Genomic DNA, 26,826 nt, shown 5'->3' with positions numbered 1-26,826 from the left:
TATATGGACCCCTTATGTATTTATACATGTGATCATATCCCCCCTTAATCTCCTCTTCTCAAGAGAGAATAAATTCAGCTCCTCTAATCTTTCCTCATACCTGAGCTCCTCCATGCCTCTTATCAGTTTGGTTGCCCTTCTCTGCACTTTCTCCAGTTCCCCGATATCCTTTTCGAGAGCTGGTGCCCAAAGCTGAGATGCATATTCCAGATGAGGTCTTACTAATGATTTGTACAAGGGCAAAATTATATCTCTCTCTCTCTAGAGTCCATGCCTCTGTTAATACAAGAAAGGACTTTGCTTGCTTTTGAAACCGCAGCTTGGCATTGCATGTTTTTATTAAGCTTAGGATCTACCACAACACCTAGATCCTTCTCCGCTATGGATTCTCCCACTCCTACTCCCCCTAGTATGTATGATGCATGCATATTCTCAGCCCCAAGTGCATAACTTTACATTTAATAACATTAAACCTCATTTGCCCAATAGTTGCAAATAGTTTTTATCTTTTAGCCAATTTTCTATTAATTTAAAAACTGATCTTTCCAAGCCTGTAGAATTTACCTTACACATTAGCCGTGTGTGGGGAACAGCGTCAAACGCTTTTGCAAAATCCAAGTATACTACAGCCACAGCCACCCCTCTGTCAAAGGTTTTACTTACCTCCTCATAAAAAGAAATCAGATTTGTTTGACAACTTCTGTCTTTCATGAATCCATGCTGTCTGTTGCTTAAAATATTTTTTTTCAGCAAGAACTCATCTATGTGGTCTTTTAATAAACTCTCCAGTATCTTCCCAACTATAGAAGTTAAACTAACAGGTCTATAGTTAATTGGCAAAGTTGGCAATGACTTTGGTCCCTTTTTAAATATAGGCACCACATTGGCCCTACACCAATCCAGTGGTAAACGAGTCCCTAAAAATTTGAAACAAAGGCTTTGAAATTACAGTGCTCAATTCTTTTGCATGGTTGGATACCATCTGGTCCAGGTTCTTTATCCACCCTTATTCTGTCTAAATATTTCTGGACCGTATCACTTTTGAGCCATTGTGGATCATTTGGGGCTGTGTCATTATGGTCATGAGCTCCCCCATGCTCCTTTGTATACACAGAGCTGAAGAAAGTATTTAATAAATTTGCCTTTTGTCCACAGTCACCCACTCCAGATAATTTCGTAAATGGCCTACATGCTCAGACCTAACCTTTTTACTTTTAATATATATTAAGAATTTTTTGGGGTTTGTCCTACTATCTTTTGCAATCTTTTGTTCATTTTGAATTTTGGCATCCTTGATTTCCTTTTTACATATTCTGTTATATTCTTTATAACAATTAAACAATGATAGTGTTCCTTCATTTTTATATTTTTTAAAAGCTCTTTTCTTATTATTTATAGCTTTTTTTACTTTGGCCGTGAGACACAGGTTTTTTTTCCCATTTCCCATTTCTGTTCTTTGCTTATTGATGCCATTATTCCCTCCCATTCTAAATCCTGGAGAGCAGCCCTCATCCTTGAAAAATTTGCTCTCTTAAAGTTCAGTGTTTTTATATTTCCTGTATGCGTTTTTTGCTTACAGCTAACATTAAATTAAATCATAGTATGGTCACTGCTACCCAGATGTTCTTATATATGAACATTATTAATAAGCTCTACATGGTTTGAGATTTCCACGTCAAAAACAGCATCATTTGCAGTGGGGGCCTCAAAATGTACCATAAAATTGTCTTGTACTAGGTTTATACATTTTTGCCCTTTAACTGTTCCAGCAGTGCCATTATTCCAGCCAATGTCTGGGTAGTTAAAATCCCCGATTATTATCACCGTCCCAGCCCTTGCAGCCCTTTCTATCTGTGCCAGGAGCTGAGTCTCCACCTCCTTATTATTACTGGGAGGTCTACAAGAAACTCCAATCATAATCTTTGTATTACGCACACCCACATACATTTCCACCCATAGTGCTTCAGATTCATCACACTCTCCATCAACTAGGTCTTCTTTCACACTCACTTTGCAATCACTTCTCACAGAGACAGACACCACCACCCCTCCATTTTACCCTGTCTTTCCGAAAGAGAGCATAGCCAGGAACATTAATAGCCCAGTCATGTGAAGAATGAAGCCAAGATTCAGCAATACCAATTAAATCATAGTTCCCCTCATGCACAAGAGCTTCCAACTCGCCTATTTCTGAGAGGAAATACCCCAGATCATCATCCGTTGTCTCATTAGGAGCAAGCCCTGACGTTGTCAGGCATGCAAGCACGTTAGGCCATACAAACCATTACCACATTTTACCTCCATTTTACAATTACCACCGTTACCATTAAACAGTACCATTTTGAGTTGCTGCAATGAAATTTCAGCAAAATGGACTAGCCTGCCACAAAAATTTTTCACTTTGATTTTTGGAGTGTCTTTGAATTCAGCCCTCTGTAGATTGATCATGTTCATTTCCATGTGACATCCTTTTGTTCATAACGCATTACCCAGTCCATATCAGTATAAATATTCAGCATGATATTTTTCCTCATTGAAATCTGATGTGTTTTCGAAGTGTTCCTTTTAATTTTTTTGAGCTGGGTATATAACTTTAGGAATATTAGAAACAGCAGACATCCCTTAAACAAACCCTGATTCTTTAAGAGTTGGAAGAAGATCATGTACCCAGCTATAATTTTTGAAAGGATTTTAACATCCACATCAAATGAGATCAGTCTATATGATACTGTTGCCATAAGGCCATTTTCCTTTTTAGGGAAGAGATTTATAAAGGCTTCCAATTCAAAATACAAATATGGACCCCACATATAATTATACAGAAGAGTAAGGACCAGAACAATATTTCTCAGAATAATCTTAAATTGTTAAATTAAACAGAGGAAAACACTCCTGTCCCGGGGATTGTTATTTGCCATATTTAATCATCCTTTTAACTTCCTCTGCTGATATTTTATTAATTAACCGTTCCAATTTACAGGGATGAACCTTTGACGGTGGTGTATCTGTCAGAAATGTTTCTGCCATTTTTGTTTATGTAATCAAAATAAGAAAAATAATAGCTAACATAAAGAATCCAAAATACATGACTTCACTGGTTCTCCACACATTTGCAGAGAGGGAACATTCTCTTCCCTTAACTCTTCACCCCCCCCCCTTCCCCCCACACACACACCTTTTCTTTCTCCTACTATTTAATAAAATCCTCACTTACAATATTCTGGGGTACCTTCCAGGTTATGAGGTGCATTTAGATTGTTTGAACAGTGGCTGAGTCACCCAGCAAGAAGGGGTTGAGGGACGAGAGTTTTGCTCCGTTCTCTATTTGGGGAAATATTGGTGAAAGGGTTGTCAGGAATTGGTTTGCGATTACTACTGTTTTGATATTGGCTGCATGAAGTTAGCGATAGAGATGTTGTAGATTTTTTTGAATGTGATAAAGTGCTTTGAAAATAAGGGAGGATATACCTGTGGAAGAGTCTAGTGTGGACTGTAGACATAAATTATTGTCCCCTCTCATGATAAACATCCTAGTGGCAAAGCCTCACAGCAGCTTGGTGATTTTCATCATTGGCAGCATTCAAGCATTACAAAGAGTGTAATAAGAAATGTAAAGACGAAATCAGGGCGGCTAAAATAGAACACTAGAGACATATATCGGAAGAGAGTAAAAAGAACCCCAAGAAATTCTTTAAGTATATAAACAGTAAGAAAGCGAGGCCAGAGCACATTGGCCCCATAAAAGACGATAAGGGAGTTTTGGCCACAGAGGACAGGGAAAAGGCAGTAGTGTTAAATAATTTCTTCTCTTCAGTCTTCACAAAAGAATTGGAGGGCTACACTAACCCAGCTTGTAAGGCCAAACTAAACAACACACCTCAGGAAATACCGCCATGGCTAACAGAAGATAGACTTAGAACGAAACTAGACAAACCTAACATAAATAAATCACCGGGACCGGATGGATTGCACCCGAGGGTTCTTAAAGAGCTCAGCTAGGTGATTGCCAGACCATTATTCTTGATCCTTAAGGATAGCTTACAGACGGGTATGGATTGGAAAAAAGCCAACGTGGTACCAATATTTAAAAAGGGGCCGAGATATATCCCGGGTAACTATAGGCCGGTCAGCCTAACATCAGTAGTCTGCAAGATTTTGGAGGGGATGTTAAGGGACCACATACAAGACTTTAGTAATGAAAATGGTATTATTAGTAGTAATCAGCATGGATTCATTAAAAATCGTTCTTGCCAAACCAATCATTTAACCTTCTATGATGAAGTGAGCTGCCACCTAGATAAAGGTAAGCCTGTGGATGTGGTGTACCTGGACTTCGCAAAGGCCTTTAACACCGTTCCCCACAAACGCTTACTGTTCAAACTAAGGAAGGTAGGCATGGACCATAAGGTGAGTACCTGGATAGAGAACTGTAAGATTCTGGTACCTTTGGTACCCTTATTGCCCATTTTCCTTTTCATATTGCGTCCCACCTTTTTAGTTAGGTGGAACGCATATACCTTTAAGCCGGATGACATCATCGCTGATCGCCGCTCCAAGCGGCTATTTCAATCGCCGGCTTTCTCTCTCACAATGTTACCGCATGCTCACAAGCCATGTCTTATGCTGCCGGAGCCTCCAGCTATTCTTTTTACCTGGAACAGACCGGAACCTCGCTACTGATTCCGTATCTCGCTACCGGATCACTCCCTCACTACCGGACCCCTCTACTTACTAACCTTACTAGTGATAAGTACCCCACAGGGGATTCCTCCATAACTAACTTACACTATCTACTTCTGCACATTAAGGACTGTTACTATCTATGCATACTAATTCTATTATCTGCACTGTTACATAGATTGCTAGCTCTTGAGTCTACTACCATCTATCCTTGCACTGGGTTAGTCTATCCTGTATATGTCATCTGCTGTTCTCACCACCTGTTACCATACATGATTACTAACCTATCTGCATTCTACCTATTACCATCTACTACTCTCCTGAACATTACTATCAAGTGCTTATCATTGCTGTCACTGCTCACACCTGTCCCTTCAGCACATCACCTCCATACTGTCATATACATCCCATCACTCCAGGAACATCTTATTGAGTGTGTGTATATCTGTATGCTGAAGCAGACAGGCCCACAGTGATGAGTCTGGAGAGTTGGATCTGGTATTTCAACACATCTCTACATGACTACTGAGTGGAGATTCTGCAGCTGCAAATCCAGCTTACTATAAAAACGCAGGAGCGTTACAGATTGAACGAACCTAAAAAATGGATTCAGCAGAATTACCCACTCAAGTGACACAATTAACACAACAAGTAAATGCATTAATACTTGCTCTTACTGAAGTAAAAGATGAAAATCAGACTCTGAGACAGCAGGTAACCCGTCTTTCACAGCTTACTGCTGCTCAGCCCCCTGAACCTAAAATAAACCCTCCTCTAGTGTTTACAGGTGATCGGGAAAAATTTCGTGAATTCAAAAACGCATGTCAATTGCTTTTTTTGCTAAAACCTCGTACTTACCCTACTGATCAAATTAAAGTTTGTACCGTTATTTCATACTTAACGGGTGATCCACGGGCCTGGGCAGACTCTCTCTTTGAGAAAGATGATCATCTTCTCAACTCCTATCCTTTATTCCTAGCGGAACTCGCTAGCTTATATGAAGACCCCAATAGGCAGAGTACTGCTGATATCCAATTGAGGGCTTTAAAACAAGAAAGGAGACCTGTTGAAGACTTTGTAGCAGAGTTCAAAAGATGGACCCTTGATTCAGGGTGGAATGATACATCTCTGCGAACTCAGTTCAGACTCGGGTTGTCAGAAGCCGTTAAAGACGAGCTCGCCCGAGCGGATTTACCTGGCACTTTGGATGCCTTAATACAACTCAGTATCAACATTGACAGGCGACTGCGAGAAAGAAAGGCTGAGAAAATGGGAATGCCATTGTCTAGTCCTTCTCGGATTTCGGCCGTTGACCCTACTCCTATGGAGGTAGGAACCATACGCCCACCTTTATCAACTACTGAACGAGCCAGGAGAAGATCCAGAAACCTCTGCATGTACTGCGCATCCCCGGATCATTTGATAAGCGTCTGTCCCCTTGTCCGCAAAAAAGAGGGTGAGTGTTCACATGTCTTGCTAGGGGGATTAACGACTTCCTTTTCTAATCCCTATCTCTTTGTTCATTTAAAATTACAGTGGGACCAGACTAGGATTACCACCAAGGCTATGATCGACACAGGATCTTGTGGGAACTATATCGATACACGTTTTGTTACTTTAAATAAAATACCTATTATTTCAAAACCTAAACCTGTCTCTGTTAGTTTCATTAACGGTATTCCGTTATCTTCTGGTCCAATCACCAATCAGACACAAGCACTCCTTGTCACTGCTAACGAGTCTCATATGGAGACCACCACTTTTGATGTACTATCTTCACCCCATTTTCCCATTATTTTGGGACTTCCCTGGTTACACACACATCAACCAACCATAGATTGGAAAACACGGACTCTAACTTTCCCTTCTCACTATTGCGAGATTATGTGTAACTGTCACGGAACCATGAACCAGACGTACAACAACAGATAAGTGAAAATAAGAAGGCTTTATTGAAAATCAAGCTGTAAAGCAAAAGTCCAAACGGATGGCGAAACCGAGGCAGAGTCCTTGCGAAGCCAGAGGTCAGGAACCAGGAGGGTAGTCAGACGAAGCCGGGATCAGGAACCAGCAGGGTAGTCAGACGAAGCCAGGATCAGGAACCAGCAGGGTAGTCAGACGAAGCCAGGATCAGGAACCAGCAGGGTAGTCAGACGAAGCCAGGATCAGGAACCAGCAGGGTAGTCAGACGAAGCCAGGATCAGGGACCAGAAGCAGCAGCAGTCTTAGAAGCATGTGAACACAGGAGGACCAAGCAAGGAACTGAAGCCACAGACCTCCTATATATATGAGCTAGGCATCCAGCTCCTCCCAGTGGGAAGGAGGAGCCGCAGGTTGGGAGGCTACAAGAAACCCAGAAACCAAGATGGCCGCCAGCACATGTCAAACGAAGGAGAACAGCAAGAAGGTAAGTCCATGACAGTACCTCCCCCTTTAGGGCCCCTCCTCCGCGGAGAAAAGAACGGTTTCTGAGGGAAGCGTGCGTGGAAGGCTCGGAGCAAGGCAGGAGCATGGACATCTGCGGAGGGAACCCAGGAACGCTCCTCTGGACCATAACCACGCCAATGAACCAAAAACTGCACCCGACCGCGGACCAGGCGTGAGTCCAGGATATTGCTCACCTCATACTCCTCACGATTGCCCACTTGGACCGGACGGGGCCGAGGAACCGAGGAAGTGAAACGATTACACACCAGTGGCTTCAACAGGGAGACATGAAACACGTTGGAGATCCGCATGCCAGGAGGAAGCGCAAGGGCATAGGCTACCGGGTTTACCCTGCGAAGCACTCGGAAGGGACCAACAAAGCGAGGCGCCAGCTTGGGAGTGGGCACTCGAAGGTTGAGGTTGCGGGTGGACAACCATACACGGTCTCCGGCCTGGTAGGAAGGAGCAGGCGCTCGTCTGCGATCAGCCTGGAGTCTCTGGTGCTGCGCAGAGACCTCAAGGGACTTCTGGATCTGTACCCAAGAAGCACGTAGGACGGAAAGGTGATCCTCCACAGCCGGAATATCCTGGGGAGAGAATACCTCTGGTAACACGGCAGGTTGGAACCCATAATTGGCCATGAAGGGAGACGTCCCAGAGGAAGAGTTCACCGCCGTGTTCCTGGCAAACTCAGCCCAAGGCAGGAGGTCAACCCAATTGTCTTGGTGATCGGAGACATAGCAACGAAGGAATTGCTCCAAGGCCTGATTGGATCGTTCTGCGGCCCCATTGGACTGAGGGTGGTAGGCCGATGAGAAGGAGAGATGAATCCCCAACTGGGAGCAAAAGGCGCGCCAGAACCTGGACACAAACTGACTCCCCCGATCCGACACAATCTCCTTGGGCAAACCGTGCAACCGGAAGACCTCCCTGGCAAAAATCGTGGCCAACTCCTGTGCAGAGGGTAACTTCTTGAGAGGAACACAGTGGCACATTTTGGAAAATCGATCCACAATCATGAGAATGACCATATGGCCTCGGGATGCAGGGAGGTCCACAATGAAATCCATCCCCAGGTGTGACCATGGGCGCTCCCCGGTGGCTATGGGTTGCAGAAGGCCCAACGGAAGGTGCCGAGGGGACTTACTCTGGGCACAAACGGAGCATGCCGCTACATATGCGGCGATGTCGGAACGTAGGGAAGGCCACCAGAACAGACGTGAAACAGCCCAGGACAGCTGATTCTTTCCAGGATGCCCCGCGGTCTTGGAGTTATGGTAGGTTCGCAACAACCGAGTGCGCAACTCCTCAGGCACAAAACATCTGCCGTTGGGTCTCCCAGAGGGAGCACCAGATTGAGCCGCCAAAATCTGCTCACCCAGGGGAGAGGTCAGGCTGGTGCGAATGGCGGCCAGGATCTGATTCGGAGGTATGACCGAAGTCGGAATCGACTCCTCCCTGGACAGGTCGGAGTACTGCCGTGATAAGGCATCCGCCCTAAAGTTCTTGGAACCGGGTAGGTAGGAGACCACGTAATTAAAACGTGACAAGAACAGAGCCCATCTGGCCTGACGTGGTGTCAATCTCTTGGCCTCAGAAAGGTAGGTCAGATTCTTGTAGTCCGTCAGGATGAGGACCGGAACCACCGAACCCTCGAGCAAGTGCCTCCATTCTTTAAGGGCCTGCACGATGGCCAATAACTCCCTGTCACCAATCTGATAGTTGCATTCCGCGGAAGACAGTTTCCGGGAGTAAAACCCACAAGGAAGCAGAGGACCCTCTGGTGTTCTACGCTGAGACAGAAGGGCGCCTACTCCCGTCTCAGACGCGTCCACCTCGAGGACAAAGGACAACCCAGGGTTGGGATGCGACAGAATCGGAGCCGACACAAAGGCGGACTTTAGAGCCTCAAAAGCACGGATGGCCTCGAGCGGCCAGACCTGGGAATTACTGCCCTTCCTGGTCAAATCCGTGAGAGGCTTGGCTAGCATGGAAAAGTCCCTGATGGACTTCCGATAATAATTGGCGAAGCCCAAAAAGCGCTGCAGGGAGCGAAGACCACTGGGCTGGGGCCACTGTAAGACAGCCGAAACCTTCTCAGGATCCATGGAGAACCCCTCAGCGGAAATGATGTAACCTAAGAAGGTTACCTGGGATCGGTGAAATTCGCATTTCTCAAGCTTACCGAACAGCTTGTTCTCTCGTAACCGTTGCAACACTCGTCTGACATCCAGAATGTGGGTCTCCATGGATTCAGAATATACCAAGATGTCATCCAAATAGACCACCACACACTGCTGCAACAGGTCACGGAAAACATCGTTAATGAATTCCTGAAAGACTGCGGGCGCATTGCACAACCCAAAGGGCATAACGAAGGATTCATAATGACCGGTCCTGGTGTTAAACGCGGTCTTCCACTCATCGCCCGCCTTGATCCTTACGAGGTTATATGCCGCCCTCAGGTCGAGTTTGGTAAAGACCGTGGCCCCTTTAAGGCGATCGAACAGCTCGGAAATCAAGGGTATCGGGTAAGCGTTCTTGATCGTGATGCGATTGAGACCCCTGTAATCGATGCAAGGCCTCAACTCACCGCCCTTCTTTTTCACAAAGAAAAATACAGCCCCTGCCGGGGACGAGGATTTGCGAATGTGTCCGCGTGAAAGCGCCTCCCTCACGTACTCCTCCATGGCCTCATTCTCCGCTACCGACAGTGGATAGACCTTGCCACGAGGAGGAACGGCACCAGGTTGTAACTCGATGGCACAATCGTATGGGCGGTGCGGAGGTAGGGCAACCGCGCGCACCTTATCGAATACATCCCGGTACTCCTCGTATTCAGGAGGCAACAGAGAGTCCGAGGAAGTACACAGCAACTTGACAGGCCCATGGATGCAACTAGCCCCACACTGCGGTGACCATGAGAGGATCTCGGCCGATCTCCAATCGAAAGTCGGATTATGCTTCTGGAGCCAGGGGTACCCCAAGACCACGAGTAGTGTGGAGACGAAATAACCTGGAAGCAGACCGACTCTCGGTGAACGGCACCAATGGCTATCCCCACTGGAAGGGTCTCATGAGTCACGTGTGGCGGCAGAAGGGGTCTGCCGTCTATCGCCTCCAGAGCCAGTGGAGAACCTCGGGCCTGCAGAGGAATGGAATTGGCGGCAGCGAACACACTATCAATGAACAAACCACCAGCACCAGAGTCCACCAACGCCTGGGTCGTCACTGAGCCCCCGACCCAGGAGAGGACAACAGTGATCAGTGGTTTGTCAACACGGGAAACCGGGGACGAGGAGACTCCACCCAAGATCTGCCCCCGACAGGATCTCAGGTGCGAGCGTTTCCCGGACGGTTCGGACATGCCAACCGAAAATGCCCACCGAGACCACAGTACATGCATCGACCCTCGCGTCTTCGGAGTACCCTCTCCCCCTCGGACAGGCGAGCAAAGCCCAGCTGCATGGGTTCACCCCCAGCCAAGTCATCCCCAGGAGGCGTGGGAGGAGAGGGAGGCACGGGTGGGACAGCAAAGGTAGGCGCCAATCTGTTAGGAGGCCTCCGCAGACTCTCCTTAAAGGAAGGTCTCTCCCTGAGTCTGGTGTCAATCAAAATTAGGAAAGGAAATAAGAGACTCGAGCTCCACTGGTAGGTCCTTAGCTGCAACCTCATCCTTCAAGGCATCCGAGAGACCATGAGAGAAAGCAGCGACCAGAGCCTCATTATTCCAGCCCACCTCTGCTGCCAGGGTACGAAACTCAATGGCGTATTCAGCTACGGATCGTGAACCCTGTCTGATGGACATAAGGAGCTTCGCAGCAGAGGCAGCACGAGCCGGCACATCGAATACCCTCCGAAGAGAAGCAACAAAACCGGAAAACTCGGCAACCACCGGATTGTTGTTCTCCCATAAAGGGCTGGCCCAGGCCAAGGCCTTGTCCGAGAGCAGCGAAATTAAGAAGCCCACCTTTGATCTCTCAGTAGGAAAGGCATGTGGCAGCAACTCGAAATAAATGCCCACCTGGTTAAGGAAACCTCAGCACTGAGTTGGCTCTCCCCCAAAGCGCTGTGGAAGGGGGGCAGAACCGGTCATACCCCGAAACACCGCAGGCGCAACAACAGGTGTTGGGGTAGACTCTGGCGCAACAACCGGAGCGGCAGTAGGAGCGGGCCCAGGAGCGACAACCGACCCATCGGCAACGGGAGCGAAATGAGCCGTGCGTTCAAGCAGGGTTTGCAACGCCACGGCGAACCGACCCAACAGGTGATCCTGCTGGTCAAGTCTGGCAACCAGCGTGGGTAGCGAGGATGGCCCTGTACCGTCAGAATTCATGGCTTGGTCCTAATGTTACGGAACCATGAACCAGACGTACAACAACAGATAGGTGAAAATAAGAAGGCTTTATTGAAAATCAAGCTGTAAAGCAAAAGTCCAAACGGATGGCGAAACCGAGGCAGAGTCCTTGCGAAGCCAGAGGTCAGGAACCAGGAGGGTAGTCAGACGAAGCCGGGATCAGGAACCAGCAGGGTAGTCAGACGAAGCCAGGATCAGGAACCAGCAGGGTAGTCAGACGAAGCCAGGATCAGGAACCAGCAGGGTAGTCAGACGAAGCCAGGATCAGGAACCAGCAGGGTAGTCAGACGAAGCCAGGATCAGGGACCAGAAGCAGCAGCAGTCTTAGAAGCATGTGAACACAGGAGGACCAAGCAAGGAACTGAAGCCACAGACCATCTATATATATGAACTAGGCATGCAGCTCCTCCCAGTGGGAAGGAGGAGCCGCAGGTTGGGAGGCTACAAGAAACCCAGAAACCAAGATGGCCGCCAGCACATGTCAAACGAAGGAGAACAGCAAGAAGGTAAGACCATGACAGTAACCTCCCATCTTATGGAAAGATCCTGTCTGTGGTGTCAGATGAGATTGCACCACTATGCTATCAGGATCTGTCCGAAGTTTTCCTTGAGAAAAATGCTCAAGTGTTGCCTCCCCATAGGGATTATGATTGCACTCGATCTACTCCCTAACAGCAAATTGCCTTTTGGTCATGTTTATCCTCTTTCACAGGATGAACTCTCTCATCTCAAGGAATACTTGGATGAGAATTTGACAAAAGGGTTCATCAGACCCTCTACTTCTTCCACAGCTGCAGGACTTTTCTTTGTCCGCAATAAGGATTCAAGTCTTAGGCCTATTATCGATTATAGGCAATTAAATACCATTACGATAAAGGATCGTTATCCTTTACCGCTCATCCCTGAACTCATTGAACAAGTGCGTGGGGCTACCTACTTCTCTAAATTGGACCTAAAAGGGGCATACAACCTAATCTGAATCCGTGACAGAGATGAGTGGAAGACAGCATTCAGAACCAGATACGGATTATTCAAATATCTTGTGATGCCATTCGGGTTGTGTAATGCTCCCGCAGCTTTTCAACGGTTCATAAACGACATCTTTAGAGACTTACTTGATGTCTGTGTTGTGGTATATCTGGATGATATACTTATCTATTCTCGATCTTTGTCTGAACATATAAAACATGTAAGACTTGTGTTATCCAGATTACTCGCACACAATCTATACGTGAAATTAAAAAAATGCCTATTTCATAAAGAAGAAATATTATTCCTAGGATGCATCATATCCAAAACCGGAATCAAGATGGATATGAGCAAGATATCCTGTATTCTGGACTGGCCTATACCAACAACTCGTAAGGCATTACAGCGATTCCTTGGATTTTCAAACTTCTATAGGAAGTTCATCAAGAACTTCTCTGCTATTGTGAGACCTCTCACACAACTTACAAGTATAAAGAAACCATTCAAATGGTCAGAAGAAGCAAATGGAGCTTTCCGCTTGTTAAAATCAAGCTTTACTTCTGCTCCCATACTACGCCATCCAGACCCATCCCTCCAATATATTCTGGAGGTAGATGCGTCAAACATGGCAGTAGGAGCAGTTCTCTCCCAACGACCAACAAATACTTCACCACTCCACCCAGTTGCTTTCTTCTCTAAATCACTAAGCAGCCTAGAGGTGAATTACCCAGTGGGTGAAAAGGAGTTGCTTGCCATAAAACTGGCACTGGAGAATTGGCGACATCTACTTGAAGGTACCCGATTACCAATACTCATATATACAGATCATAAAAACCTTCAATACCTCCAGACTAACAAAACTCTTTCCCACCGGCAGGTATGATGGTCATTATTCTTCCTAAGATTCAACTTCCTAGTGACCTACACGCCTGCAGATAAAAATAAAAAGCGGATGCGCTATCACGATTAACCAAAGATAACTGCGCCGAAATCCCTTCTATTCCTATAATACCCTATGAACGTATTATTGGTGTTGTTCGTTCCCTGAAGGAAGAGATTTTGCACAGTATAGGATTGGATTCACCTCCACCACAACTAAGTACTGATGCAGAAGGCTTCCTCTATTACAACGACAAACTCTACATACCCCCTACTATGCGCACCAAGATCTTGGAATTATCACATGATGTGCCTATGGCAGGACATATGGGTATGACGAAAACCCTTAATTTGCTTGCCAGGCAGTTTTGGTGGCCTGATATGAAGACGTCTGTACAAAAATTTGTTTCTTCATGTGACATCTGTGCAAGGTCCAAAATTGACACTACAAAACCATCTGGTCTACTCTGCAGTCTACCAATACCCCAGGTTCCATGGGAAGTTGTGTCCTTAGACTTTATAGTAGAACTACCACCTTCCAAAGGATTTAATACCATTCTAGTGTCAGTGGACCATCTGACAAAGATGGCACATTTCATTGCTATTCGCAGACTACCTTCATCTAAACAAACAGAGGAACTACTAATGAAACATGTGTTCAAGTTACATGGAATTCCAAAGACTCTTTTATCCGACCGTGGTTCACAGTTTATCTCCAAGTTTTGGCAAGCTCTATGTCAAATACTACAGATTGAGCGAAAGCTCACTTCTCCTTACCACCCTCAGACCAACGGACAGACTGAAAGAGTCAACCAGTGTATAGAACAATATCTGCGTTGCTACACATCATACCTACAGGATGATTGGGTGGACCTCCTCCCTCTGGCGGAATTTGCTTATAACAACGCAACCCACAGTACTACTAAGCAAAGTCCGTTCTACTTGAACTATGGGTTTCATCCCACACTTCTTCCACCACGCATCCTACCATCAAGTAACCCAGTAGCCTCGGATTATCTTACCCAAATAAAAGACTCTCTGGGTTTACTTAATACCACCATCTCACACGCTCATAGTCAACAAAAAAGGTACTACGACCTTCGTAGAAGACCTTCTCCGCAATATGCTATTGGGGACCTCGTTTGGCTATCGACAAAAAATTTAAATTTAAAGATCCCTAGCAAAAAGCTTGGAGCTTTATTTCTGGGACCCTTCCCAATTAAGAAACTCATTGGAAAAGCAGCAGTGCAACTCACCTTACCGGCAGATCTCAGAATACATCCCATCTTTCATGTGTCGCTACTGAAACCACATGTTCCTAACCAAGGAATAAGGCCTACCATCTTGCCTCCACCTCCAGTACAAGTTGAAGGCGGAGAAGAATATGAGATTAAGGAGATTTTGGATTCTCGTATCCACAGAGGAAGACTCCAATATCTCATAAGATGGAAGAACTATGGACCCCAAGACGACACCTGGTTGGATACTTCTGATGTTCATGCACCTAGGCTTATACGAAGATTTCACTCTAAATACCGGGAGAAACCAGTGCTATAGGCCTTCCGGAGCCAGCCTTAAGGGGGGTACTGTAAGATTCTGGTACCTTTGGTACCCTTATTGCCCATTTTCCTTTTCATATTGCGTCTCATCGCTGAGCGCCGCTCCGAGCGGCTATTTCAATCGCCGGCTTTCTCTCTCACATTGTTCGTTCAATGTTACCGCATGTTCACAAGCCTTGTCTTATGCTGCCGGAGCCTCCAGCTATTCTCTTTACCTGGAACAGACCGGAACCTCGCTACTGATCCCGTATCTCGCTACCGGATCACTCCCTCACTACCGGACCCCTCTACTTACTAACCTTACTAGTGATAAGTACCCCACAGGGGATTCCTCCATAACTAACTTACACTATCTACTTCTGCACATTAAGGACTTTTACTATCTATGCATACTAATTCTATCATCTGCACTGTTACATAGATTACTAGCTCTTGAGTCTACTACCATCTATCCTTGCACTGGGTTAGTCTATCCTGTATATGTCATCTGCTGTCCTCACCACCTGTTACCATACATGATTACTAACCTATCTGCATTCTACCTATTACCATCTACTACTCTCCTGAACATTACTATCAAGTGCTTATCATTGCTGTCACTGCTCACACCTGTCCCTTCAGCACATCACCTCCATACTGTCATATACATCCCATCACTCCAGGAACATCTTATTGAGTGTGTGTATATCTGTATGCTGAAGCAGACAGGCCCACAGTGATGAGTCTGGAGAGTTGGATCTGGTATTTCAACACATCTCTACATGACTACTGAGTGGAGATTCTGCAGCTGCAAATCCAGCTTACTATAAAAACGCAGGAGCGTTACAAGAACTGGCTCCAGGGGAGGTTACAAAGGGTGGTGATTAATGGGGAGTACTCAGATTGGGCGGGTGTGGAAAGTGGGGTCCCCCAGGGTTCTGTCCTGGGGCCAATCCTTTTTAATTTATTCATAAATGATCTAGAGGAGGGGATATTGAGTAAAATCTCAGTATTTGCGGATGATACTAAACTAAGCATGCCAATATCTTCTGGGCAGGATGTGGAAACCTTACAAGCGGACCTGAACAAAATTAGGGGGTGGGCAACTACATGGCAGATGAGGTTTAATGTTGAAAAATGTAAAGTAATGCACCTGGGGGCCAGAAACCAGAAAGCAAGCTACTCACTGGGGAGGGGGGAACCTCTGGGTGAGTCTAGGATGGAAAAGGACCTGGGGGTACTGGTAGACAACAGGCTTGGCAGTGGCATGCAATGTCAAGCCGCTGCAAGCAAAGCCAACAGAATACTGGGATGTATAAAAAAGGGGATTCACTCCATAAATAAAGAGATTATTCTCCCACTCTACAAGACTCTGGTCCGGCCACATCTGGAGTATGCTGTCCAGTTATGGGCACCGGTCCTCAGGAAGGATGTGCTGGAACTGGAGAAAGTCCAGAGAAGGGCAACAAAAATAATTAGGGGAATGGAGGACATCAGCTATGAGGAAAGACTATAAGCACTGAACTTATTCTCTCTGGAGAAGAGACAATTGAGGGGGATATGATATCAATATACAAATATTTTACTGGCAACCCTAGCATATGGAAAAACCTATTCAGAGAAAGGAAATACAATAAGACACGTGGCCACTCACTAAAACTAGAGGAAAGGCGGTTTAACCTTAAAATACGGAGGGGGTTCTTCACTGTAAGAGCAGTAAGGATGTTGAATACTCTTCCGCAAACAGTCGTATCAGCAGGGAGCATTGATAGTTTCAAAAAACAATTAGATGGGCACCTTAACCACTTTACCACTGGAGGATTTTGCTGTCTTACGTCCAGGCCACTTTTTGCGTTTCGGCACTGTTCGAATTTAACTGACAATTGTGCGGTCATGCAATGCCGTACCCAAACGACATTTACGTGATCACCGCCGCTCCTCCCCTGACCCGACTCCCGCTGTAACTGAATACTGCGGGAGCGAGCCTCCGGTGGCGCGTGCGCCGCCGAGAGAGGGGAATGTCTGGTGACGTAGGTCTACGTCGCCAGATGATAACGAACCACTTTGCCGCAGTACAGTCAACGTGACTGGTCGGCAAGTGGTTAAAGACCACAACATAGAAGGGGAATAGAATGTACGGTTAACACCAAACACACACACACATCATAGGTTGAACTGAATGGACCGATGTCTTTTTTCAACCTTACTAACTATGTAACTATCAAGGTTGGTTGTCTTTTGTTCAGACAGCGTATGTTTGCTAGCATTACAACGTCTCTGGTTTAGTTTTGCCTCTCAGAAATGGGAATACGCTTTGGGTTGGAATGTGTCTATGAATTTGAACTGAACTGCAGCTTTTTGCTAAAATGGGCAAAATAAATGGCACCCACCCAAACTTCCAGCTGCTTCTTTTGGAATTAATTCATTCAGTGGTGGTATTACAGCTAAAGTTTAGCCATTTTTTTTTAGTTAAAATAAAAAAAAAGAACCATGGATGTTAGTTGAATGAGTCCCTTGTGCTGGTGGCTGTTATGTTTGTTGAAATCTTTACTCCTCTGACTCCTGTAAATACCCCCACAGCTGTGAATTTCCTGTTCTGCCAAATATGTCCACTCTTTCCATTCCCTGCTAGAGTCATAAAAGCTGTACCATCACTTCCTGAGTTAAAGGCATTCTATGATTGGAGGAGGGCTGAAGATTTCAATGAACATAGTCGTTATCGGCCCATCAACACAAAGGACACTTCTTATTCATTGTAATACTTCACTAAACTGAAGCTATAAGTCTACATTCACATGGGCGTTAGTATCTGACAGCAGCTAAATGGCAGTAATCGGCACTTTAAAAAAGTTAAAATGTTTCCTACAGATAGCTGTAGTTTGTAAATAAGCTTAGCAGTGTTTAGCTGCCTCTGTGTTTTCAGTTGTTTTTTTCTCATAACCCCATTATTTGGGGAGGGGGGGGGGTGTTATACTCCAGGCACATCCTCTTCCACTTTTTTGGTAGTTTTACGAGGAGATAAAGCTGCGTAATTGAAATGGATTGCAGAGCAAAGCTGGTGCTTACCATCGTGTGCCTGCTTGAGAGGAGAAGATGATTGAGACCTGGTGCGCATGCACGCCACTACATTTTAAAACACTCCGCACTTAACTGCATAGTACTATGGTACAATTCGATTTGGTGCCTGAAAACACGTTGCGTTGAAATCTTAATTTAGAGTATAATTAACAATTAATTAGCATGTCCATGCAGATTGCTAGGGGTGTGGTCACCTGCAGTACAGAAAACAAGCATTGAATACGTTCCTACAATGCATTCTGGTGTGAGGCCCTGAGGTAGATAAAGGGGCAGAGAGAGGGGCAAATGAAGTGAAGATGGGTACATCCTCTAACATCCCAGCATCTAACTAGGGAATATTTTATCCTGATTAGAGATGTAAAATTTCCGAAGATTTTAAAGCCATGGGAAAAAACATTTTTTTCCCGGAAAAATTGAAATTTGTGGAAAAATTGAGTGTGGAGCAGTTTTATAAAGTGAAAGTAATTTTGTTACACTGAAAAGGTGACATACGGTGTATTATGCTTGAAATAAAAGTACAGCTTATACAGTACATTAATTTAAACTTACGTTTTAACCACTTAAGCCCCGGAAGATTTTACCCCCTTCCTGACCAGGGCCTATTTTGCGATTCGGCACTGCGTGATTTTAACGGACAATTGCGCAGTCGTGCGATGCTGTACCTAAACGAATTTGACGTCCTTTTTTTCCCACAAATAGAGCTTTCTTTTGGGGGTATTTGATCACGTGTGCGATTTTTTGATCATGCGCTATAAACAAAAAAAGAGCGTCAATTTTGCAAAAATAACAATATTTTTCATATTTTTTTTATATGAAATTCCTCAAAAAAATGTAAAAATCAAATTCTTTTAACATTTTCGGCCAATTTGTTTTCTGCTACCTATGTTTGGTAAAAAAAGAATGCAAATTTTGATTGGTTTGTGCAAAAGTTATCGCGTTTACTAACAAAGGGAAAGATTTTGGTCATTTTTGTTGTTTTTTTTAACGCGTAATGGCGGCGATCTGCGATTTTTTTTGCGGTACTGCGACAATACGGCGGACAGATCGGACCCTTGACTGACATTTTTGACACTTTTGGGGTTACCAGTGACATTTCTACAGTAATCAGTGCTATACATATGCACTGTTACTGTAAAATTACACTGGCAGTGAAGGGGTTAACTTTTTTTGAGAGGGAGGGGTTATGTGTGTCCCTAGGGGTGTGATTCTAACTGTGATTGGCTGTGGCTTGAGGTGTAGGAACAGTGATCAACGGTCCTACATAGTAGAACCGTATGATCACTATTCCTACACAGAGGAGAATGACAGGCGGCTTGTTTACATCAGCCGCTTGCCTTTCTCCCTCTGCACCGACGATCGCCGAGTGACCGGCGGACATCGGGTCCACTGGTCACACGCGTGGGGGGGGTCCGTGACCGCGCGGGGGCGCGCGCTTGCTCCCTAGACCCTCACAGGCTAGCGACGTAGTACTATGTCGCTCTGCCTGTGAGGGCCTGACCGCCGCAGTAAATAGTCGTGCGGCGGTCGGCAAGCGGTTAAAATATTATTTTTTTATTAGGAATGGAATTGACTGTATATGTAAAGAACATTTCACCTATACATGAGAACAGATAACCACCCCCCCCCCTTTCTCTTAGAATATTTTTTTAAAGCTCCCTGCCAATATGCTTTTTCAGGTATTGACAATGCTGATTTAGAAGCATATATTGCTCTGTGAAGAGCTTGATCAATGTTCTCCTGATTTTCTGGGGTCAATTTTTTCTGTACATAAAGGTAATGTGTATTTGTGGGAGGCAGTGGTTTGTAACTCTTCCTTACTTGAAGATCTTGCTGGTGAAGAAACACTTTGTGGTGATCCGGAAGCGTTTCTCGAATGAGAACTCTGAAAAGCTCCTTGAACTTTCATTCTGGTCCTCATCATTTCAATCCATTAAGAATTTTTTAAATGTCTTTAGGGCACCTTTGGCATGCCAGAATGTGTTTTGTCATCCTTTTAGCATTAAAAAAAGAATATTTCTTACTGTATGTTGCACTGTGGAAATGTTTCCAAACTCTAGATATTGGTCTCACCACTTTACTGAGAGAAGGAAAAGAAGAAACAATTGAGCAGACTAAAGGGAAACATTATGCTGTGATGGTGAAGAACATTAATAGAAATCTTTTAAAGGTTAACCACTTGCCGACCGCCCGCCGCCTTTTTACTGCAGCAGGGCGGCTCGGCTGCGTCCAGTTACGTAGTTATACGTGACTGGACTGGATGTGGCTTTGGCGGCGCGCGCGCCGCCGGAGCCGTGCTCCCGCTGTGTTTAGACACAGTGGGAAGCGGGCCGTGGGAGAAGCAGCGGCGGTCGCCGCTGTCCAACCGCGGCCATCCGGGAAACCGAGAGAAGACCTGCCTGCTTTGTTTACATAAGCTATCTCTGATCTTCTTCCGCTGATCTTCTCTCAGACAGGCAGGGACATATCAGCAGTTTCAGCTATGCTGAAACTGAGATCTGTCTGTGCCTGTCACAGAACTCCCCCCCCCCCCCCCCCACACATACACACACACACACACAGTCAGAAAGCATACAGGCATACTTTTAACACCTTTCATCACCCCCAGTATTAACCCCTTTCCTGCCAGTGTCGTTTATACAGTAACAGTGCATATTATTTAGCACTGATTACTGTATTAGTGTCACTGGTCCCCAAAAAAGTGTCCAAAATGTCAGTTAGGGGTCCGATCTGTCCGCCGCAATGTAGCAGTCCCGCTAAAAATCGCAGATCACCGCCATTACTAATAAAAATAAATAAAAAGTCCAAAAATCTATCCCGTAGTTTGTAAACGCTTTAACTTTTGCGCAAACCAATTAAAATTGGGAATTTTTTTTACCAAAAATTTGTAGCAGAATACAAATTGGCCTAAACTGATAAAAAAATTACATTTTTAAAAAAAAATTATTGGGAATGTTTTATAGCAGAAAGTAAAAAATATGGCGGTTTTTTTTTTTTTTTTCAAAATTGTCGCTCTTTTTTTGTTTATAGCGCAAAATCTAAAAACCGCAGAGGTAATCAAATACCACCAAAAGAAAGCTCTATTTGTGGGAAAAAAAGGACATCAATTGTATTTGGGTACAGCATCGCAGGACTGCGCAATTTTCCATTAAAGTAAATGCTGAATCGCAAAAAGTGGCCTGGTCATTAAGGGAGCAAATCCTTCCGGTCCAGAAGTGGTTAAAAAAGAACTCATTTGTCAGACAAATTTAACCTTTTACCTGTCAGTTAAGGCCTGAGAGGACAGAAACTATCATCTACTGTATCCAAACAATCACCTAACTGTAGAAGGTACAAGATCGAGCCTTTACCCTAAAGCCCCCCCTAGTGGCAGAAATGCATATTTCTCTTGTTTGAGCACTTCATTGAGAATTATAGTGTTACTTGAACTGTATTTCTTACTTATGTTCTGCTGAGAAAACATACAATAATTTAAGGCCTTACATAAAGTCTCTGAAGTCTTTCATTAAGGTCTTAGTGTCATAAAGTTTGAATACCATGCCATGGATATGTTATTTATCATTGTAAAAGAACATATTCCACACTTTTTTTCCCATATTTTCCTGGAAAAAAAAATCAGTTTTGAAAAAAAAAACAGGAAAAAAAAAACCCTTTTTTCCCCCATTTTTTTCCATCTCTAGTCTTGATGTATGAGGGAATCAGAACCTATCCTGATAAATCCTACAACCTTTCCAGAATGACCATGTCCCCCATTGACAGCTCACTAACTATTGTTATACCACATCTGCAAAAAATGAATACCTACATGAGGATGTATGAAAACCAACATGATCTGGGCGCCAGTGTTCACCAGAGCCTCTAGTGGTGAGGATGGACTTAGCTGCAGCTGGGCCCAGGTCGCGGCCCCTGTGGTCCCCCGGGTCACGCTCCGTAGGGAGAGAGGGGAAGCAGCCACTCAGAACACAAGTTAGTTAGTGATGGGTAAGCCGAAGGTTGGGGTAACAGGCAGACGAGGGTAACCAAGGGACAGGCCAAAGATCAGGGTCACAGGCAAACAGGAGTAGTCAAAGACAACCCAAAGTTGGTACATAGAAAGGTAGATCAAGCACACGGCAGACAGGAAGACAACTAACAAACACTGTTGAACAGCAAAGCAGACCTGCAGTGCGCTGGTTAATATAGACTTCCTAGAATGGCCTGGGTTGGAGCCAAACAGGGAAGAGAGATGATAAAAGCAGACAGAAGGAAGAGTCTGGCCTCTAATGCAGACATGAGGAAAAGGTAAGCTACCAGACACTATTGTATGTCCATGACACATACCGTTCACTCATCCCTACCCACTTGACTCCCCCTCTTGGATTGAAGGCTCTAATAAGCAGGGCCTTCTGATTCCTCTTGTTTTGAATTGAATTGTAACTGTACTGTCTGCTTTCATTTTATAAAAGTTGTGCAAACTGTTGGCACAATATAAATGTAAAATAAAAATAAAAAATGTATAAGCTGGGAAGTGAGGGTGTGTGTGGGGTGGTGATCTTATACTGGTCATGAGGTAGGGTGTTGTTTTGCAACAGGTAGCAAGGAGGGTTCTGTTTAGTTTGCAAAATGATGGCATCATTGCATTCTGATCCTCATATACAGTACATAATAAAAAAATACACTTCCACTTGGGTATGTGTGAACAAGTAGGCATATTTTACTACATTTTTTAATGTATTTTTCTTTGTGTTCATCTCGTAGGCAGTAGAACTCACATCTTTCAAAACGTCAGGTAAGTCACTGTGTGCATTTATTTAACACTGGGGACAATTTAGAGGAATGAGATAAAGAGAACCAATCAAGATACAGTATCAACTTCTCTCTCTCTCAGCTGTCACTTTTCTATGCAGTTTAAAAAAACAGTACACAGTAAAATCACTAGTGCTAAAATCCTGGTGTTAAGGTGTTTACAGTAAAATGTTAATATTATGGTGTTCAATTACAGGAAATTAACACTACTATAGTGTAAACAATCCTCTCTATCAGGTAAAAATACAGATTTGAACAACTTTTATGAGTTTTAATTTAACTCTGAACAGTGTGGATTATATAAACACCAAGGAAGTGTTAAAAAAAACTCCCACAGAGTTAAATAAACACTGGCAATTTTACTGTGTAGAGATTTGGTTATTTTCAACATGAATAAAAATTAAATGTTACCCTAACATATCACATTCCCGATATGTGCCTGCTAGACCATGTACTTATATGAAAAGTACCCTGTCCTCTTTGCATTGTTTGCTCCTTTGTGCGAAATGTTTGTTGATCCTGCCAGTCCCCCTGCTTTCCTATTTCAAACTGACCAACTAGGAATGAGAGCACATCCATCTCAGCATGGTCAGTTTTCTGATTGTGCTGGGGAAATAGCCTGCATGTCCTCCAATGATCAGACACTCTGCCCCCCCCTCCCCCAACAGCCATTTACTGGGAAGATCAGTGCCCTGTTGTTTCTCCATCTCCAACTCCCCAAGCCCCTTAACAGAACAGATATCATGTTCACTATAAAAAAGGCAAAATTATATACACACATACAGTATCTCACAAAAGTGAGTACACCCCTCACATTTTTGTAAATATTTTATTATATCTTTTCATGTGACAACACTGACGAAATGACACTTTGCTACAATGTAAAGTAGTGAGTGTACAGCTTGTATAACAGTGTAAACTTGCTGTCCCCTCAAAATAACTGAACACACGCCCATTAATGTCTAAATCGCTGGCAACAAAAGTAAGTACGTGAAAATGTCCAAATTGGGCCCAAAGTGTCAATATTTTGTGTGGCCACCATTATTTTCCAGCACTGCTCTAACCTTCTTGGGCATGGCGTTCACCAGAGCTTCACAGGTTGCCACTGGAATCCTCTTCCACTCCTCCATGACGACATCACAAAGCTGGAAGATGTTAGAGACCTTGCGCTCCTCCACCTTCCGTTTGAGGATGCCCCACGGATACTCAATAGGGTTTAGGTCTGGAGACATGCTTGGCCAGTCCATTGTCTTTACCCTCAGCTTCTTTAGCAAGGCAGTGGTCATCTTGGAGGTGTGTTTGGGTTCGTTATCATGTTGGAATACTGCCCTGTGGCCCAGTCTCTGAAGGGAGGGGATCATTCTCTGCTTCAGTATATCATAGTACATGTTGGCATTCATGGTTCCCTCAATGAACTGTAGCTGCCCAGTGCTGGAAGCACTCATGCAGGCCCAGACCATCACACTCCCACCACCATGCTTGGCTGTAGGCAAGACACACTTGTCTTTGTACTCCTCACCTGGTTGCCGCCACACACGCTTGACACCATCTGAACCAAATAAGTTGATCTTGGTCTCATCAGACCACAGGACATGGTTCCAGTAATCCATGTCTTAGTCTGCTTGTCTTCAGCAAATTGTTTGCGGCCTTTCTTGTGCATCATCTTTAGAAGAGGCTTTCTTTTGGGACAACAGCCAAGCAGATCAATTTGATGCAATGTGCGGCGTATGGTCTGAGCACTCACAGGCTGACCCCCCACCCCTTCAACCTCTGCAGCAGTGCTGGCAGCACTCATACTTCTATTTCCCAAAGACAACCTCTGAATATGACACTGAGCACGTGCACACAACTTCTTTGGTCGACCATGGCGAGGCCTGTTCTGAGTGGAACCTGTCCTGTTAAACTGCTGTATGGTCTTGGCCACCGTACTGCAGCTCAGTTTCAGTTTCTTGGCTGTGTGTTGAGTTATTTTAAGGGGACAGCAAATTTACACTGTTATACAAGCTGTTACACTCACTACATTGTAGCAAAGTGTCATTTCTTCAGTGTTGTCACATGAAAAGATATAATAAAATATTTACAAAAAATGTGAGAGGTGTACTCACTTTTGAGAGATACTGTATACACACACACGTGCACACAATCACACAATATATATATGCACACACAAGTGTTTTGTCTTTCCTTCCTATTTTAAACTGAATGTGGTGTTTTATGAGGTAAGGGTTCACATAAACTTTAATTTTTATTTAACTACCCATACCTTCTATCAGCTTTGTAGATAGAGATGGACTGAACAGCCCCCTGTTCGGTTCGTGACAGAATTTTTGAACACAAAAGTTTGGAGCCGAACAAAGTGCATTAAAGTTTATAGGACTGGAACCGGAAAAATCAACAACAAGATTAGAGTTTTTTTTTGGATAAACTCAGGTGTCTGTTTCACAAACTTTAGATAGAAGTAACAGGTGTGGAAAAATTGGTCGTTGGGTGTTTGTGATGCCTTTACACTGTAACCCCATAGAGGTACTTTTAATGTAAGCAAGAATTGGCATTACTGTAAAAAATTTAAATAATATGCACCTGTCAAACAGGTGCAGAAAAATTGGCCCTTGGGTGTTAATTGTGCCCATGAAACCTATACCAAAAAATGTCATGCAGATAAAATCAACACCCACAAAGCTAGGCAGCCTTGACAGTCTTGCAGAGATTACACAACCCAAAAACACCTAATCAGCGACATCTGCATCAGAGGCTTGATAGTTGCTGCTACTAATCCAGGAATGATTCATTTTGATAAATGTCAGCTGGTCAACTGAGTCTGTGGACAAACGCACTCTTTTATCTGTCACAGAACCTCAGACAGCACTGAAAGCCCATTCAGAAATGCAGGGCAGCCCAGCAGCTCAATTTCATACTGGGCAAGGCCTGGCCAGTGGTCTATTCTCATGACTCAGTAACCCAGTGGATTGTCAACTTGAAAGCTCTCCGTGTCAGTTTTCGCCCCTAGAAAATCTACTCCACCATATGATGCAGATGTTGCCAATGGGATGTGGAAGCTATGTGCATCAATTCACACACGACACACTAAAGATTTAATAACACCATGCACGGAAAGAAAGCAACAGTTATATAAACATATGTGAGGGAAATATCCAAGTCCCTGGGCACGCTCAGTGCTAAATTAAAACACAACCAGTGACTTGCCCCTGCTGTCAGCAGTGATTCCCCAATGGCCCCATAATGGAAACAAGATAGCCAAAATGTCACAAAAGAGCATGAGCCTTTCAGTCTGTCATGGATTTGAGGGGAAGCCCCACGCCCAATTAAAAAGAAAAAAAAATTGTGGCCTCCCTTCTCCAATACACCCGTATCCATGCATACAGTCCTACAGGCCAGGAAAGGGGGGTGGCAAAGCAAGCCCAACTGCCCCCCACCCTCACACACACACACACACTTTTTATTTGTAATGTCAGCTCTTTTGTTTCCATTATGTGAAACCCTTCTAAATTGTACCGGGTTGCAAAAAACACATAAAAAAGCATTTATTATTATTCGTTTAGGGAATTATATAGCACTGTCAAGTTATACAGTGATATATATATATATATATATATATATATATATATATATATATATATATATATATAGTGTACATTTACATCAGGTCCTGCTTTTAAGAGTCTTACAGTCTAAAGTCCATAACTCACATTCATACACATACTAGGGACAATTTAGACAGGGGCCAAATCAACTACCAGCATGTCTTTGGAGTGTGAGAGAAAAGCAACTAACCACTTAGCCACTATGTGTAACGCTCCTGTGTTTTCTGAACAATGTGGATTTGCAGCTGCAGAAATACTCCACTCAGTAGTCATGTAGAGAAACGCTGAGATACCAATCCCAACTCCCAAGACTCATCACTGTGGATAGTCTCTGATTCAGCATACAAATATACACACTCAATAAGATGTTCCTGGAGTGATCTATGTATATAGTAGTATAGTGGTGATAGGCTGAAGAGACAGGTTTAAGTAGAGACAATAGTTGACAGACACTTGAGAGGAATGTTCTTGAGAATGAGATGGTAACAGGTAGGATGCAGATAGGTTAGCAATC

General features: G+C 44.3%; 1 protein-coding gene across 1 annotated transcript in view; it reads left to right on the top strand.

Moving 5' to 3' along the window:
* The window catches only part of ADGRD2 (adhesion G protein-coupled receptor D2), a 720,317-nt gene that overhangs the window by 671,599 nt on the left and 21,892 nt on the right, over positions 1-26,826 (top strand). Inside the window, exon 25 of the mRNA XM_082264234.1 lies at positions 22,663-22,693. Within this exon, the coding sequence (XP_082120360.1) occupies positions 22,663-22,693 (31 nt within the window). The remainder of the gene's footprint in view (positions 1-22,662; positions 22,694-26,826) is intronic.

Source organism: Pelophylax lessonae, assembly GCF_965119305.1.
Source record: "Pelophylax lessonae genome assembly, chromosome: 7".
Lineage (NCBI taxonomy): Eukaryota > Metazoa > Chordata > Amphibia > Anura > Ranidae > Pelophylax > Pelophylax lessonae.
This window is presented reverse-complemented; position numbering and strand designations above follow the sequence as displayed.